General features: G+C 46.4%; 1 protein-coding gene across 1 annotated transcript in view; it reads left to right on the top strand.

Annotated features, from left to right (window-relative positions):
• The window catches only part of LOC115078027 (2-hydroxyacylsphingosine 1-beta-galactosyltransferase-like), a 162,375-nt gene extending 157,866 nt beyond the window's left edge, over window positions 1–4,509 (top strand). The window contains exon 6 of the mRNA XM_029581009.1: window positions 3,880–4,509. Within this exon, the coding sequence (XP_029436869.1) occupies window positions 3,880–4,249 (370 nt within the window). The 3' untranslated portion in view covers window positions 4,250–4,509. The remainder of the gene's footprint in view (window positions 1–3,879) is intronic.
• The last annotated feature ends 12,089 nt before the right edge of the window (window positions 4,510–16,598 follow it).

Raw genomic sequence — 16,598 nt, 5'->3', positions numbered from 1 at the left:
AGCAATCCAGTCCCTGCCTCCCTCCTCCCCCAGGGAAGAGAAAGATCAGCAGCAAAGTGTGACTGCTGGCATTCCTTGCCTTTCTCTCCTCACTACCATAGTGAATAAGACCAGCAGCAGCAGCCAAAAAGCTTGTTTCTAAAGTTGAATGATATTTTGAAAATTCTGTGAGAGCTGAAAAACTGCATCCTTTCCAGACAGTCTACAGAAAAAATACACAATACTTCTCTCACATGCTGAGTGTTGAGGGCATGGACTCTTGGACCAAGGTGGAGTTGGCGCAACCTGAGGAAGGAGCCCTGCAGGTCTCCACCATAGACTGGCAGAGTCAGATGAGGCAGAGGTCCAACTGGAGCCCATGTTCCCCTTAGGTTGAGCCCTTGGGTGCTGGGGCCAGCAAGTGTTAGGTAGGGATCTCTGAAGTCCTAAGATCCGTAGGTTAAAGACAGGCCAGGGTCAGGGCAGGTGGTAGTCACGGGAGATATGATGTTCAGTGTCAGGTGGCAATCAAGAAAAGGTCCAGTGGTCGGTGACTGGCAGTAGTCAGTTGAGTCCAGGAAGCAAGCAGAGGTCTAAGCCGATGATCCATCCGAGGAAAAGTGGGATAGAAGGGCAGGAAGGCAAGGCACGCAGAAGGACTACAGGACTGAAGACTGACTACAGGGGCTGGTGGACAAAATGAAGACCACGAGGATTGAAGACCAGGATGAAGACCAGAATCTGAAGAAAGAAACGCAGGAGAAATGCTGAGGTAACTCGCACTACACAATGGTAGGAGTCCTGTTGCTACAGCAAGGTTTGCAAGGAAAATTGACCTTTTATAGGCCAAAGTCTTTGAAATCATCCATGGGTACCACGGGGGATTTCCTGCCATAGACCCTTTAAATCAGGGCAGATCGAGCACATGCGCACCTAGGGATGGCCATGTTCGGGGTTGGGGGTGTTCTCCCTACTGTTGCATTGGGACTACACAAGTGCAGTGTCTGCCACGTGTCTATCCGGGTGGCCTTTCTTGATGTCAGGGGTTCCCGCTGGCAGCTCGAGGCTGGAGGTAAGAGTGGCAGTTCTCGGGGGAGATCTGCAGATCGCCAAACGCAACAGTAGCCCTCTCTTAAGCCACCTCCCTGAAGGTCTTGGTTTCTTGGGATGCTGAGCGTGGAAGTCCTTTAGTAAATTGAGGTCCAGAATACTTAAAGCGGATTTCCAATGTTCTCCTCTGGACCATATCCCTTCCTCAAGAGGAGGTATTCCAATTTCTTACCTCTGTGCCGCGAGTCTAGAATTTCCTTCACTTCATAGACAGTGGGGTAGATTTTTTAAAAAAGCGCGTTCGTGTACTTTTGTTTGCGCACCAGGCGCAAACAAAAGTACGCTGGATTTTATAAGATACGCGCGTAGCCGTGCATATCTTCTAAAATCCTGGATCGGCGTGCGCAAGGCTGCCGATTTTGGGCAGCTGGCGTGCGCCGAGCCGCGCAGCCTGTCTCCGTTCCCTCCGAGGCCGCTCCGAAATCGGAGCGGCCTCGGAGGGAACTCTCTTTCGCCCTCCCCTCACCTTCCCCTCCCTTCCTCTACCTAACCCACCCCCCCGGCCCTATCTAAACCCCCCCCTTACCTCTGTCCGTAGATTTACGCCTGCGAGAAGCAGACGTAAATCTACGTGCGCCAGTCCGAAGGCCTGGACCACGCCCCCGGGCCGGCGCCACACCCCCGGTCCCGCCCCCGAAACGCTGCGTCATCGGGTCCCGCCCCCCCGACACGCCCCCGACATGCCCCCTTCCAAAAACCCCGGGACCTACGCGCGTCCCGGGGTTCTGTGCGCACCGGCGGCCTATGGAAAATAGGCACGCCGGCGCGCAAGGCTCTGCTCGCGTAAATCCAGGCGGATTTACGCGAGCAGGGCTTTTAAAATCCGCCCGAGTGTTATCTTCCCTGGTCACTTTTTGAGGTTCTGGAGATTCCCTAGAGGGCCAGGTGAATATTAGTGGTTTCAACAGGGACACATGGAAGATATTGTGTATGGAAGACATTGTTTTAATTAATCAGATGGTTGCAGCAGGGAAAAGGAGGAATTGGTTCCCTATATAGCATGAGGACATACATGCCGGATCCACTACACCATCCCACTGACCAGTGTGATTTTTTTTTTTATTGAAAGCACAGAGATTGATGTGAGTACCACAAGTTGAGGTTACAACTCTATAGCTAACTAGGTCTGATTTAGAAGACACATTTACTTGGATATTACCAGGGATGCGTATTCTTTATAAACAAATGGGCAAAATGCAACAAATGAGGCCATTTTTGTTTCATATAAACAAAATGAACTGAAAATTAGACCTGGATGAAAATACCTGAGAATTTCCAGGCATTTATTTATTTGTTTGTTTGTTTAAAATATTTATATTTCACAACTTCCAAATACAAAATTTATGAAGGGTGGAATACAAGAATACATACATAATTAAAATATAAAATTTAACTGTACAACAACACCACATCTCATCCATATAAAACTTCACATTACATTTCATTCATATCATATGCCTCCTGAAAAAGATATGTTCATGTATTTCTGCATTTCAAAAAAATGTGTCTCTTGCAGGACCAGGCCTTTTCCTAGTCCTATCCCCGGGGCCTGGCATGAGGACAGGTCTCATTGCTGAGGTGCAGCCAAGGCAGGTTCCCATCACTGAGGCTCAGGCCTAGGCCTGAAGCCAAGGCCAAAGTCCATAGCTGGAGTGCAGGTCTAGAACTAGGCCCAGGTCCAATGACTAGACATGGGCCTGATGCCTGTGCCCAACTGAGGCCAGGTCCCATTGCTGAGCCACATGCTTGCACCTAGGCCTAGGCCCAGGCCCAGGTCCGATGCTGTGGCAGGGTACTGTTGCCAAGAACAAGGCTTGGGCCTGGGCCTAAGCCTAGATCTGTTGTCAGGACCTGGCACGAACCACAATCCTGTCACTAAAGCTCAGATGTAGGCCCGAGCCCAATGCTGGTATCTGGGTCTCAGCCTAAGCCTAGATCTTAAGCTGGGGTCCAATCCAAAGCAAGGTCTCATCGAGTCCCAGGGCTAAGACTGGATCCTATGCTGGGGCCTGGTTGACGCCAAGTCACATCACCTAGACCCAAGGCCTAAGCCTGGGTCCACTAGGGCCTGGTCAAGGGAGGGTTTCATCACTGGGGCCTGGGCCTAAGGATGGATCCCATAAACAGGGACAGGCCTAGGCCTAGGCCCATGCCTCAGGGCCCAAGCCTGGGTTCCATCACTGGGGCTTTGAGCCTAAGCCTACATCTAGACTCAAGGCCTAGAATAGAGCCTGATGCCAGGATCTTTAAAAGGCTGGGTCCCATCCCCAGAGCCCAGGTCTAAGCCTAAGGCTGGGTCTCATTGCTGGTACCTGGGACATTTGGCAAGTCTTGGGGGGGTCAGGAGGGTGGGGGGTTGTAGTTAATTAAATTTAAAGGGTTGGGATGGGGGGTTTTTTTGGGAATGAATACATATGTAACTAATGAACAGATTGAGGTGCCCTGAGAACAGATGCAACGGATTTGGGTCCCGACGAATCCGAAAACCGAATGGGACGAATCCGTCCCTGCTGCACATCCCTACTTGCCTGTAGAATTGCTCTGTGAAAATGTTTTGCCTGGCAGGAACTGCAGGATCATGAGTCCAGAATCAAAGTCCTCACTGGGAAGTGCATGCAGGGAGTCATACTTTGCAGGGACAATCCTGACACCCCTCCTTTTCCCTATTTATTCATGGAAAAATATTCTGGAGAGAGATCATCTTTTAAACAAACTTGTATGAAATGAGATCTGATCTTTGTTTCCAGAGTGTTCTATGGGAATTAATCAATACTGTTCTTTGTTTTCCAGTTATCGACAACAGGCCCAGAAGTTGTCAGAAATTCACAAAGACCAACCTGGCCATCCAGTGAGTCGGACAATCTACTGGATTAACTACATCCTGCGTCACAATGGGGCAGTGCACCTGCGCACCGTCCTTCACAGGATCTCCCTCTATCAGTACTTCCTACTGGATGTTACTGCAGCCCTTCTGCTTGGCACCGTATTGGCATTGTACATTTTCAGCAGGACAGTGAAATTTATCATCAAAAGAAGCCAAAAACTATGGCCCATCCCTGACTTCAGCAGTCTGAATGGCCATAGTTACAATGGAATAGGAAATGGAATTGGGAAGCACAGAAGAAATGACCCCACGAGGCATGAAAAAAAAGTGAAATGAGTGAAGGCCTTTCCACTGCAGAGTCCCGTTCAGTGACATAATGGGACAGGTGCTTCTCACTAACTCTCTAATCATTACTCCAATTAGAATCTCATCTAACAAAGCGAACTAAGAAATCTAAAACCCCCTCCCCATCTTAAATGGAAAGTATTTTATTCTCCATTCTTACTGATACCGAGATTGTCAGCACATCATTAGTGTGATTCATGCAACAGTGTTTGTAATTTTATCTGCTTATAAATGAACCAAACATACTCTCACCTCTGAAAACGTGTCCTTTTCCATCATAAAATACAGTACCCACATATACACACACACAGAGCATGACGCTCAAGGCTTTTATCCAGAGAGCTTTACAGATATCCAGATAATGCCAGTGTTTGACTATTGCTGCCACTCATGTTATCTGGATGAGCCATTACTGAGATAAAATTTAGCTGGATGTGGAAGGTATTTCGGGGGTTTTCTGGAATGGAGTTGAGTTAGTCACATAACATTGCCAGCTAACTCCAATTTTTGTAGATAACTGAATAAGTTATTCGGCTAATTTCAAAAGTGCCCAAGTGCAGGAATAAGGTTATCTGAGTAAATGTACGCGGATAAATGCACCTTAACCAGCGACATTCAAACAATAAAACTGGTTAAGTGGTGATCTCTGCAACAATAACAACCAAAAAACAACCTGCAAATCCAATTCTTCACCCCAATGACCAAAAAAATGAGCCCCCCCCCCCTACTCTTCACTACCCTGCAAATATAATTTAAAAATCTAGGAACTCTTGTTGTCCTCCCTCCACCCAACCTTGGTTTGCCAAAATACCTTATGTCTGGCCCCTTCCTATTTCTCCCTCTCCCTGACACCACAACCCTAACCCTCCTGCTCCACCTGTTCCCCTTCAAATCCCTCCTTGGTTCCAGGATTATGGGTTACTCCTGCTACTATCAGCAATGCTAGGAGCTTATGCTTACAAAATTGTTGTCCGTGTACAGTACTGAGCCGGATAAATTAAATACCACTAGGTGAGACCAGCTGCAAGGCAGGAAAAATGTATCCCATTAACTTAACCAGTTAAGGCTGAATATTGGCATTGGATAAGTTAACCAGATAAGTAGGACCGCCCCGATCCACCCATTCCCTGCCCATTGACTAACCGGTTATCTGCTCAGCAAGATAAGTGACTTGTCCAGCTAAGTAGCGGCTGCAGAACATAGAAATTCTGTGACTGCAACTTGGTTGGATAAGTAGCATTTCAGTATTATCCTCTCTCTCTCTCTATATATATATACAAGCCGTTAAGCCCGTTAAAACGGGCTACATCCCTCTGTCTCTCACCTCCCCCTCTTTCTCTCTCCCCTCCCTCACCCACTCCTCCCCACCCTCCCTCTCCTATCACTCAGTCCCTCCCTCCCACTCAGTCTCACTCACTCCCTCCCCCCTCTCTCCCTCCCTCTCACTCACTCAGTCCCACTCACTCTCACTCAGTCCCCACTCCCTCCGTCCTCTCCCTCAGTCCCACTCCCTCCCTCAGTCCCTCCCCCTCACTCAATCCCTCCCTCCCACTCAGTCACTCCCTCCCCCCTCCCTCTCACTCCCTCAGTCCCACTCACTCTCCCTCAGTCCCACTCCCTCCCTCTCTCTCCCAGTCCCACTCCCTCCCTCAGTCCCCCCTCTCCCTCTCACTCAGTCCCTCCCTCCCACTCAGTCCCTCCCTCTCACTCAGTCACTCCCTCCCACTCTCTCTCTCCGTCCCCTCCCTCCCACTCAGTCCGTCCCTCCCTCTCTCTCTCTTCTCCCTCCCTCGCTACCGCCCGCTACCGCCGTCGCCGCTACCGCCGTCGCTCGCTACCGCCGTCGCTCGCTACCGCCGTCGCCGCCCGCTGCCGGTACCGCCGCTGCTGCCACTGGACGCCGCCATTTTTTTTTCTTTCTGAAGCTGCCTCAGAGCGACGTGCTCGCCCGCACATGCGCGGTAGAGCTGGTCTCTACTGCGCATTTGCGGGCCGTCGGTCACAGGCCATTTATAAGGTAGATAGAGAGAGAGAGAGAAAGAATACTCTGTGTGTAAAGAGAGAGTAGTATGTGTGCGTATGTTTCTGTAGAGAATAATCTGTATATATACGAGAGAGAGAAAAAGAGTACTCTATGCATGTATAGTGAGAATAATCTGTGTGTATGTGTCTATAGAGAAAACTTTCTCTGTATACAGGAGATATATGCTAAAGGCCTGAGTTTAAAAAGCATTTACATGCTTAAAAATGGGTTTTATACATGTAACTACATTTTACCTGTGTAAATACATTTTTGAAAATTGCTACAATACATGCCATTGAATTGTTCTTAGGTTTTACTCATGTAAGTGCATTTTATGCACGTAAATGGCTTTTGAAAATTACTATGATAATATGTTAGATTTATGCATGTAACTCCTTTGAAAATTCACCTGTATGTGTGTATGAAGAGAGAGTACACTGCGTGTGCATTGAGAGCGTATAATGTGTGTATATGTGTCTAAAATGAATACTCTACGTATATATAGTGAGAGAGAGAGTACTCTGTGTATAGAGAAAGAATAGTATGTGTGTCTAAAAGAATATCCTGTGTGTGTGTGTATATATCTATCTATCTAGAGAGAGAGATAATTCTGTACGTATAGAGACAGAGTAATGTCTCCCTATGGGTCTATAAAGAATATTCTGTGTGTATATATATATATATATATATATATATATATATCTAGCGAAAGAGATAATTCTGTATGTATAGAGACAGAGTAATGTGCCTATCTATGGGTCTATAAAGAATATTCTGTGTGTGTATGTATGTATATATATATATAGAGAGAGAGAGAGAGAGAGAATGAATTCTGTATGTAAAGAGACAGTGATGTCTCTCTATGGGTCTATAAAAAATATTCTGTGTGTGTATATATATATATATAGAGAGAGAGAGAGAGAGAGAGGGAGAGAGAATTCTTTATGTATAGAGACAGAGTGATGCTCTCTATGGGTCTATAAAGAATATTCTGTGTGTGTATATATATACATACACACACACACACAGAATATTCTTTATAGACCCATAGAGAGCATCACTCTGTCTCTATACATACAGAATTCTCTCTCTAGATTATATATATATGAGAGAGAGAGAGAGAATTCTGTATGTATAGAGACAGAGTGATGCTCTCTATGGGTCTATAAAGAATATTCTGTGTGTGTATATATATACATACACACACACACACAGAATATTCTTTATAGACCCATAGAGAGCATCACTCTGTCTCTATACATACAGAATTCTCTCTCTAGATTATATATATGAGAGAGAGAGAGAGAATTCTGTATGTATAGACACAGAGTAATGTGTCTATCTATGGGTCTATAAAGAATATTCTGTGTGTATGTATGTGTGTGTGTAGTTATATAGATATATATATAGATATAGATATATATATATATATATACATACACCTAATAAATAGCAATCCTAATATTAGGCAATACTACTCTCTCTTCTTGTGCCTATTAAATAATAACAACCACAAATACTCATTTCAGAGTGTTTCAGAGTGGAGTAAAAGCACAATTATGTTCTCTCTGATATTTCCTTTATTGCATTTTTATATCAACAAATATCACAAATTCAGACTTTCATAAAATGACACATATCTCATCTCTACCTCACAATGCCCGTGTTCTAAATTGTACATTGGACATATTATTTTACCGGTTAGAACTCGGATCATTCAGCATAGGAGCTGCATACGCACCGGTAAATTGGAAGCGCCTTTAGTTCATCATTGGTTAGAGGCATCGCATACAATTGAACAAATAAGATTTACTGTTCTTAAACAGTTATTGTGCCCCTGGGGAGGCAATGTTTCTTTACAATTGCGACAGCAAGAGCAAAGATTAATTTTTCAATGGGGTACTCTTATTCCCCACGGGTTAAACTAAAAAATCGAATGGGAGGCATTTTACTAGTAGTATCAAGCGGTGGTCCGCTATTGGATGAACATTAGTGGATTGGGGGAGAAGAGGGGTGTGGAGTATGTGGTGCCAATGGGCAGATTTTACGTCCTGTAACGTAGAGATTGGTTAGAATTGAAGCAGATGGACAGTATTTAAGGAACGGGTGATGGGGCCCATTCACCGCGTCTTTAATATCGCAGGAGCAACATTGGAGCAATTGGTGGAAGTAAGTTTGTAGGCTTTAAGTTTTGGGGAGTATGGTGGTTTGAAGGCAGAGTGAGATTTGATGGTTTTTATACATGTATTCCTTTATTTTTTGATTTTCAGTTTGAATGTGAAGCTTACTTAGCGCCACTTAAACGGCAAAAATTGTTAACATGAAAAGGAAAAGCCGTGTTGGTGAGATACCAGGTCTTTAAATACAACAGGGAGGTTCCAATGGTTCTAAAAAAACTTTTTAAAGGTGAGTAGGATGAGAAGTTGGTTTCAAGAGTGTGGGGTTAAAATTTCTTGTGGAGTATTAAAGTGGATATTTATGGGTGTTTGAATAATGGTTATGTCTATATAACACTAGCACAGTAAAGAGTCATTTTTTGATTTTGTGGGATTGTGGTAGGTAGTAGGGGTGGTAAAACATTGAGGGATTGAGCGATTTGAGGGGTGGGTAATTGGCAGTGAAGAGAGTAGATTAGGATAGTACTGTGATGAGTTAACAGTCCGGTAAGGATGAGGGACCGATACGGTTCCCTCAGTAAATGAAATTTAAAATGTAAAGAAAGGTTAATACATTGGTGATTTGTGTTTAGGGTGAGAATTGCGAGACAGAATTATATAAAAGTTGGATATCGTGAATAGTGATGACAGCGGTTCATAAAAGTAGACACAGGTAACATCTTGTAGAGATATACAAATGACAGTCAAAATTTTTCTTAAAAACATTTTTTGGATGCATTTATTGAGTAACAGTGATTTTAAAAGATATACTTATTATTTGTTCTAAGTTCCATACAACATATCTGACATGAGGTATTTTTTAATACAGACAAACAAGATACAGATACAATATATAGTTGCAGATACAATGAAAATCATGGGTGTCCTTATTGGAATGGCAAAGAATATATAGGAGTGTTGTGAGAGATAGACCATTGATTCAACAGCATATAAATTCACCTGAAGAAGCCAGAAGGTGAAATGAGGGCCCGGTTGGGAGAAATTAGAACTGTTAATAATAATAACATCAGTGTTAAGCACTTTGCAATTACCCAGAGTTGTCAAATAGAAATATTGGTACCATGTATTTTTACTGAAATTTGCTAATATAAAGTTGAGTTATATTAAGTTGTATAAAATTTTATCATTAGAAACATAGAAATGACGGCAGAAGACCAAACGTCCCATCTAGTCTGCCCAGCAAGCTACGCACTTTATCCATTTTTTCCCCTTTTTTTCTCTCCCACCTGTTACTATTGGCTTCCAGTACCCTCCAGCCCTAATTCCCCTCCACCCCACCACCAATTTAGAGAGCAGCGCCGTATCTGCATCCCAGTGAACGTCCAGCTCAATTAGGGGTAGCAACCACTGTAACAAGCAGGCCACACCCATACCCCATACTCTTACCCACCCCTGTTTTTATTTTTTTATTTTTTGAGATAGCAGCTCTCCATCCTTCCGCTCCGTGAAGGTGGAACACCAACTACTGGCCACTGGCATCCCGCTCCGTGAATGCCTCTGTGGCTACTGCCGCTCCGTGCAGTGTTTGAATGCCTCTGTGGCTACTGCCGCTCCGTGCAGTGTTTGAATGCCTCTTCTTTATTCACGCCCTCTAGACTTGATGGATCCACAGTGTTTATCCCTTGCCCCTTTGAAGTCGTTCACAGTTTTAGACTTCACCACTTCCTCCGGAAGGGCATTCCAGGCATCCACCACCCTTTCCGTGAAGAAATACTTCCTGACATTGGTTCTTAGTCTTCCTCCCTGGAGCCTCAGCTCATGACCTCTGGTTCTGCTGATTTTTTTCCGACGGAAAAGGTTTGTCGTTGTCTTTGGATCATTAAAGTTTTTCAAGTATCTGAAAGTCTGAATCATATCACCCCTGCTCCTCCTTTCCTCCAGGGAGTACATATTTAGATTGTTCAATCTCTCCTCGTATGTCATCCGTTGAAGACCCTCCACCTTCCTGGTCGCCCTTCTCTGTACCGCTTCCATCTTGTCCTTGTCTCTTTGTAGATACGGTCTCCAGAACTGAACACAGTACTCCAGGTGAGGCCTCACCAAGGACCTGTACAAGGGGATAATCACTTCCCTTTTCTTACTCGATATTCCTCTCTCTATGTAGCCCAGCATTCTTCTGGCTTTTGCTATTGCCTTGTCGCATTGTTTCGCAGACTTCATGTCATTAGACACTATCACCCCAAGGTCTCTCTCCTGCTCCGTGCACATCAGCCCTTCTCCCCCCATCGAATATAGTTCATTCGGATTTCCACTCCCTATATGCATGACTCTGCACTTCTTGGCATTGAATCTCAGCTGCCATATCTTCGACCACTCTTCCAGCTTCTTTAAATCCCGTCTCATTCTCTCCACTCCTTCCAGCGTGTCCACTCTGTTGCAGATCTTAGTGTCATCCGCAAAAAGACAAACCTTACCTTCTATCCCGTCCGCAATGTCGCTCACAAATATATTGAACAGGACCGGTCCCAACACCGATCCTTGTGGTACACCACTTAAAACCTCCCTCTCTTCAGAGAGAGCTCCATTTACCATCCCACATTGTCTTCTGTCCGTCAACCAGTTTGCAATCCAGGTCACCACCTCGGCACTCACGCCTAAGCTTCTCATTTTATTCACCAGTCTCCTGTGCGGGACCGTATCAAAAGCTTTGCTGAAATCCAAGTAGATGACATCGAGCGCTCTTCCTTGATCCAATTCCTTGGTTACCCAGTCAAAAAAGTCAATCAGATTTGTCTGACAGGATCTTCCCCTGGTGAATCCATGCTGCCTCTGGTCCAGCAATTCTCCCGACTGTAGATAGTTCACTATTCTCTCTTTCAACAGTGACTCCATTACTTTTCCCACCACCGAAGTGAGGCTAACCGGTCTGTAGTTACCAGCTTCCTCTCTGTTCCCACTCTTGTTAAGCGGAACCACCACAGCTCTTCTCCAATCACTCGGCACCACTCCCGTTTCTAGGGATCAATTGAACAGGTCACACAGCGGACCCGCCAGCACATCTCTGAGCTCCCTCAGTATCCTGGGATGAACCTCATCAGGTCCCATGGCTTTGTCTACTTTCAGTTTCCCCAGCTCTTCCCATACATTTTCTACTGTAAATGGAGTTACATCTACTCCATTCCCCTCCAGTATCTTGTTAACTAGGGATGGTCCTTCTCCAGGGTCCTCCTTCGTGAACACAGAACAGAAGTATTCGTTTAATATTTCTGCCATTTCTTCGTCTCTCTCCACACATTGATCCTTTCCACCTTTCAATTTCACTATACTACTTTGAACTTTTCTCTTTTCACTGATGTATCTGAAAAATGTATTGTCACCTCTCTTTACTTCCTTGGCAATCCTCTCTTCTGCTTGACTTTTTGCTCTCTTGATGATTTCTTCGTCTCCCTCAGTTCTACCAGATATTCTTCTTTGTGCTCCTCTCTTTGGGATCTTTTGTATTTGTTGAATGCTGTTCTTTTAGCCTTTATTTTGTCAGCCACCTCCTTTGAGAACCAGATAGGTTTCATTTTTCTTTTGCTTTTCTTTACTTTTCTAACATATAGATTAGTTGACTTGGCAATTGCTCCTTTTAGATTGGTCCACTGTTGATCCACTTCTCTCACATTCTCCCAGCCTTTTAGTTCTTCCTCCAGGTACTTCCCCATTTCATCAAAGTTTGTGTTTTTGAACTGCAGAACTCGGGTTTTTGTGCTTCTTTTCCGTATCTTTTTTGTGATATTAAACCATACCATTGGAAAGAAATCAGTAGAAGAAGGATGCCTCAGAACCAACCTCAGAAAATATTTCTTCACGGAGAGGGTCGTGGATGCCTGGAATGCCCTTCCAGAGGAAGGGAGCGCAAGGGGGCGCTCCCAGCGCGGGATGAGAATATGTGTGCCCTTGCAGCGAGACGGCCCAAGCTGGGAACTGGGAGCCTGGGGACCTCCACTGGACCTGAATGCCTCTGGGAGACCACCAACGCAATGGTGGTCTCTGAATGGTCCTCTGACCATTCCTAGCCCTTTCGGACTCGCTGCAGGGAGCAGCAGAAGTGGCAGGTCGGACATGAGGCAGATGTGGTAGAGGACTGGAACATGGATGCTGATGGTGATAGGATTCAGACATTGAAGGATGAGACGAGGGCTCAGATGTTGAAGGATGAGATGAGGACTCTGGTTTAGATGGATACAGGATCAGATGGACTCAGATTCAGACAAGAAGAGACAAGCTAAAACCAGGATAAAACTCAAGATGGAAAAGACTCTGGAACTAACTCTGGAACTCTGGAACTAACTCTGGAACTCTGGAACTCTGGAACTAACATCTTCAGTTGGAGAAAACTGCAGTGGCCAGAATGGCCCTCAGGCTTTCCACTGGAGCCGTATGGCCATATTGCCGTATTGCAAAATGGCATCGGCCATACGGCCGGTGCCATTTTGCAATACGGCAGCGAGTGCAGGAGGTCGCTCCCGGACTCCCGCTGGACTTTTGGCAAGTCTTGTGGGGGTCAGGAGGCCCCCCCAAGCTGGCCAAAAGTCCCTGGGGGTCCAGCGGGGGTCCGGGAGCGATCTCCTGCGCTCGTGACGTCGGGTGACAGGAACCAAAATGGCGCCGGCGCTACCTTTGCCCTGTCATATGATAGGGCAAAGGTAGCCCCAGAGCCATTTCTATTAACGCAGCCGTGGCCCGAGAGTGGAAGATCACACCGGGACCCCCCCACTGGACCCCAGGTAATTTAAAACATTTTGGGGGGGTTCGGGAGGGTGGGGGATTTATTGTAAAGGGTCGGGGTGGGTTTTAGGGTTGTTTTAGTGTGCCGGTTTTCCCGCCCTCCCCCTTCCCCTCCCCCCTCCCTCGATTTACGATTTTTGACGATAAATCGGGGGAATTCCTATTGTATCGCGCCTCTAACGATTTTTTACGCTTTAAAATATTTCGGACGATATTTTAAATCGTCAAAAAACGATTCACATCCCTAATATATATATATATAGAGAGAGAATATACTGTATCTGTGTATGTGTGTATATATATATTAGAGATGTGTATCGTGTGATCGATCATCTTAACGATCGATTTCGGCTGGGGGGGAGGGAATCGGATCGTCGCGGTTTTGTTTTCTTAAATATCGTGTAAATCGTAAATCGGGGGAGGGCTGGAAAACCGGCACACTAAAACATCCCTAAAACCCACCCCGACCCTTTAAAATAAATCCCCCACCCTCCCGAACCCCCTCAAAGTGTCTTAAATTACCTGGGGTCCAGTGGGGAGGTCCCGTTGTGATCTTCCACTCTCGGGCATCGGGCCATGGGTGCGTTGATAGAAAAATGGCGCCGGCGCCATTTTGGTTCCTGTTCCCCGACGTCACGAGCATAGGAGATCGCTCCCGGACCCCCGCTGGACCCCCAGGGACTTTTTGCCAGCTTGGGGGGGCCTCCTGACCCCCACAAGACTTGCCAAAAGTCCAGCGGGGGTCCGGGAACAACCTCCTGCACTCGAATCGTGTTGCCGTACGGCCGGCGCCATTTTGCTGTACGGCAAAAGCAAAATGGCGCCGGCCATATGGCCATATTGCCGTACAGCAAAATGGCACCGGCCATACGGCAACACGATTCGAGTGCAGGAGGTCGTTCCCGGACCCCCGCTGGACTTTTGGCAAGTCTTGTGGGGGTGTATATATATACAGAGAGAGAGAGATAGAAAGAGAGGATATATTGTGTGTGTGTGTGTGTATATATATAGAGAGAGAGGGAGAGAGAGAGAGGATATATATTGTGTGTGTGTGTATATATATATATATATATATATATATATATATATATATGTATATAGCGAGAGAGAGAGAGAGAGGATATATTCTGTTTGTGTGTGTGTGTGTGTGTGTGTGTATATATATATATATAGAGAGAGAGAGAGAGAGACCATATTAAGCATATGAGGGTATACAGTATGAAAGAGGATATATTGTGTGTGTGTGTGTGTATATATATATATAGAGAGAGAGAGAGAGAAAGAGAGAGGGAGAGAGAGGATATACTCTATCTGTGTGTATATATATAGAGAGAGAGAGGAGAGGAGGAGAGAGAGAGAGAATACTCTGCATATGTGTGTCTATAGTATGTAAGATGATATTGTTATGCACATTGCCCGCGGGTCCCCCCGCGAGCAGGCTCCACTCACCTCGCTTCTGCTGCTGCCCAACACGGCCGGACGCCGCTGAGGTTGGGCCTCCTCACACGGCTGGAGCCGCGGACTCTGCCTTCCGTTGCGGCCTGGAGGCCGCCCTGGTGCCCTGTCTTCACTGCGGCCAGAGCCGCGGACTTCCTTGTTCTCCTACACGGCATGGAGCCGCTGCCGATGTCCCCATGATCTTCTCGGCTGGAGGCCGCAAGCCCCGGCCTGGATTGGCGGCTGGAGCCGCCCCCGGGGCTTCCTGCAGAGGCTGGAGCCGCTGCCGTCTTCGGGGCCTGCCTTCAGGCCCGGCCCTGCTCCTGTGTTGAGGATGTCTGTGCAGGACCGCTGTCCACGGTCCTGCACAGCCAGCTTCCTGCTTCCTCTAGATGCGCAGCCGTGCCTCTCTTCTATATTTAAAGGGCCCATGGCTGGATATGCCCTGGGCCCCACCTAGTGACTGTTTCCTGTTGCAGTCCTATAAAAGTGCTGGTTTTGCAATTGCTCTTCTCCTTGCATCAGAGTGTCTTCAGTCCTGGAGGCTCCTGCCTGCCAGAGCTCCGTCAGGTCTTCTGTCTTCTTCATGGAGCTCCTCGTCTCATCTCGTCTTGTCATCTCATCATGACATGTCTTCATTGCCTGAGGTCCCCGTCCAGGTGTCTTGTTGTCTCATCTCCTGATGTCTCGCTCCTTCGTGTTCTAGCCCTCTCTGGTGTTCTTTCTTCCTCCGGAGCCTTCTGTTCTGCCGGCCGTGGATCTCCGGGTGATGCAGCTTCATCATGAAAGATGCCGGCAGTGGACTGGTGTCCTGTGCTCCCGAGCCATCTTGTGCTGCCAGCCTTTGTGGTGCTTCGGATGACATCTGGCTTCGTCGTCGAAGTTCTGCCTCGGCTGGATTTTTCCCTGCGCTTGTTCCGCTCTCCTCGTGGTCCATGACCAGCCTCTTTGGGCTGTGTAGTGTGCGTAGTGGGACAGGGTGGTCCACGACCAGCCCATTGTGTCTGCCCCTGAAGGTGGGCTGAGTAGGGCACCCTGAGAGACAGTGCCAATGTCTACCTGCCCAACTTCTCGTCTCATCTGGACGTTGTCAAGTTCCTCGTCTCTGATGCCGTTGCATAAGCCATGGTGTCATGTCTTCAACAGCCCTGGTGTCATGTCTTCACTTCAACCCTCGTATGTGATGCTGTCGCATCAACCTTGGTGTCATGTCTTTGTGTCAAGGCCTCCGTCTGCCCTCAACCTCAGGCCAGCCTGCTGCTCCATGCCGATCCAAGCAGCAGGTCCGAAAGGGCTTGGAATGGTCGGAGGACTGTTCTCTTACCAACATGATCATTTTATTTATTTTTTTATTTATTTAAAATTTTTTATATACCGACGTTCATCCGGGATATCACATCGGTTTACAGTGTAACTGAAACAGGCGCCTGGGATGGCGGTTTACATCGAACAGATATAACGAATTTAACATATGAACAAATGAGGAGGGGGAAAAAAGGAGGGAAATAATTAAACAAAACTTTTGAGCAAAATTTACAAATATATATAGAGTATCACTATGTACAAAGTATTCATAAATACAGCAATGCCATGGAAATACAATTGTGTAGAGTTATAAGAGAGGAGGGGGGAAATGTTTTTGGCGCTGGGAGCTTGCAGGCCCAGCAGAGGGTAAGACCGTGTCTCTGCCATCCTGGGACACGTCGCCAACCCTCGGTTCGGTCCTGGATCTGTCTGGGGTCGGGCTGAGGCCCAAGGGCACACTAAAACACCCCTTATGTAACAGAATGCAAAGCCTTCCGAGGCCGCCTACACAACAGATATGCTGTATGTGTATGTGTATATATAGAGAGAGAGAACATAATAAGCATATGAGTGTATACAGTATGTAATAGGATATGTTGTGTGTGTGTGTGTATATATATATATAGAGAGAGAGAGAGAGAGCGAGCATATTAAGCATATGAGGGTATACAGTATGTAAGAGGAT

The sequence above is a fragment of the Rhinatrema bivittatum genome, chromosome 1 (genome assembly GCF_901001135.1).
Source record: "Rhinatrema bivittatum chromosome 1, aRhiBiv1.1, whole genome shotgun sequence".
In the NCBI taxonomy this organism is placed as follows: domain Eukaryota; kingdom Metazoa; phylum Chordata; class Amphibia; order Gymnophiona; family Rhinatrematidae; genus Rhinatrema; species Rhinatrema bivittatum.
The sequence above is the reverse complement of the archived record's forward strand: the minus strand, read 5'-3'. Positions and strand labels throughout refer to the sequence as shown.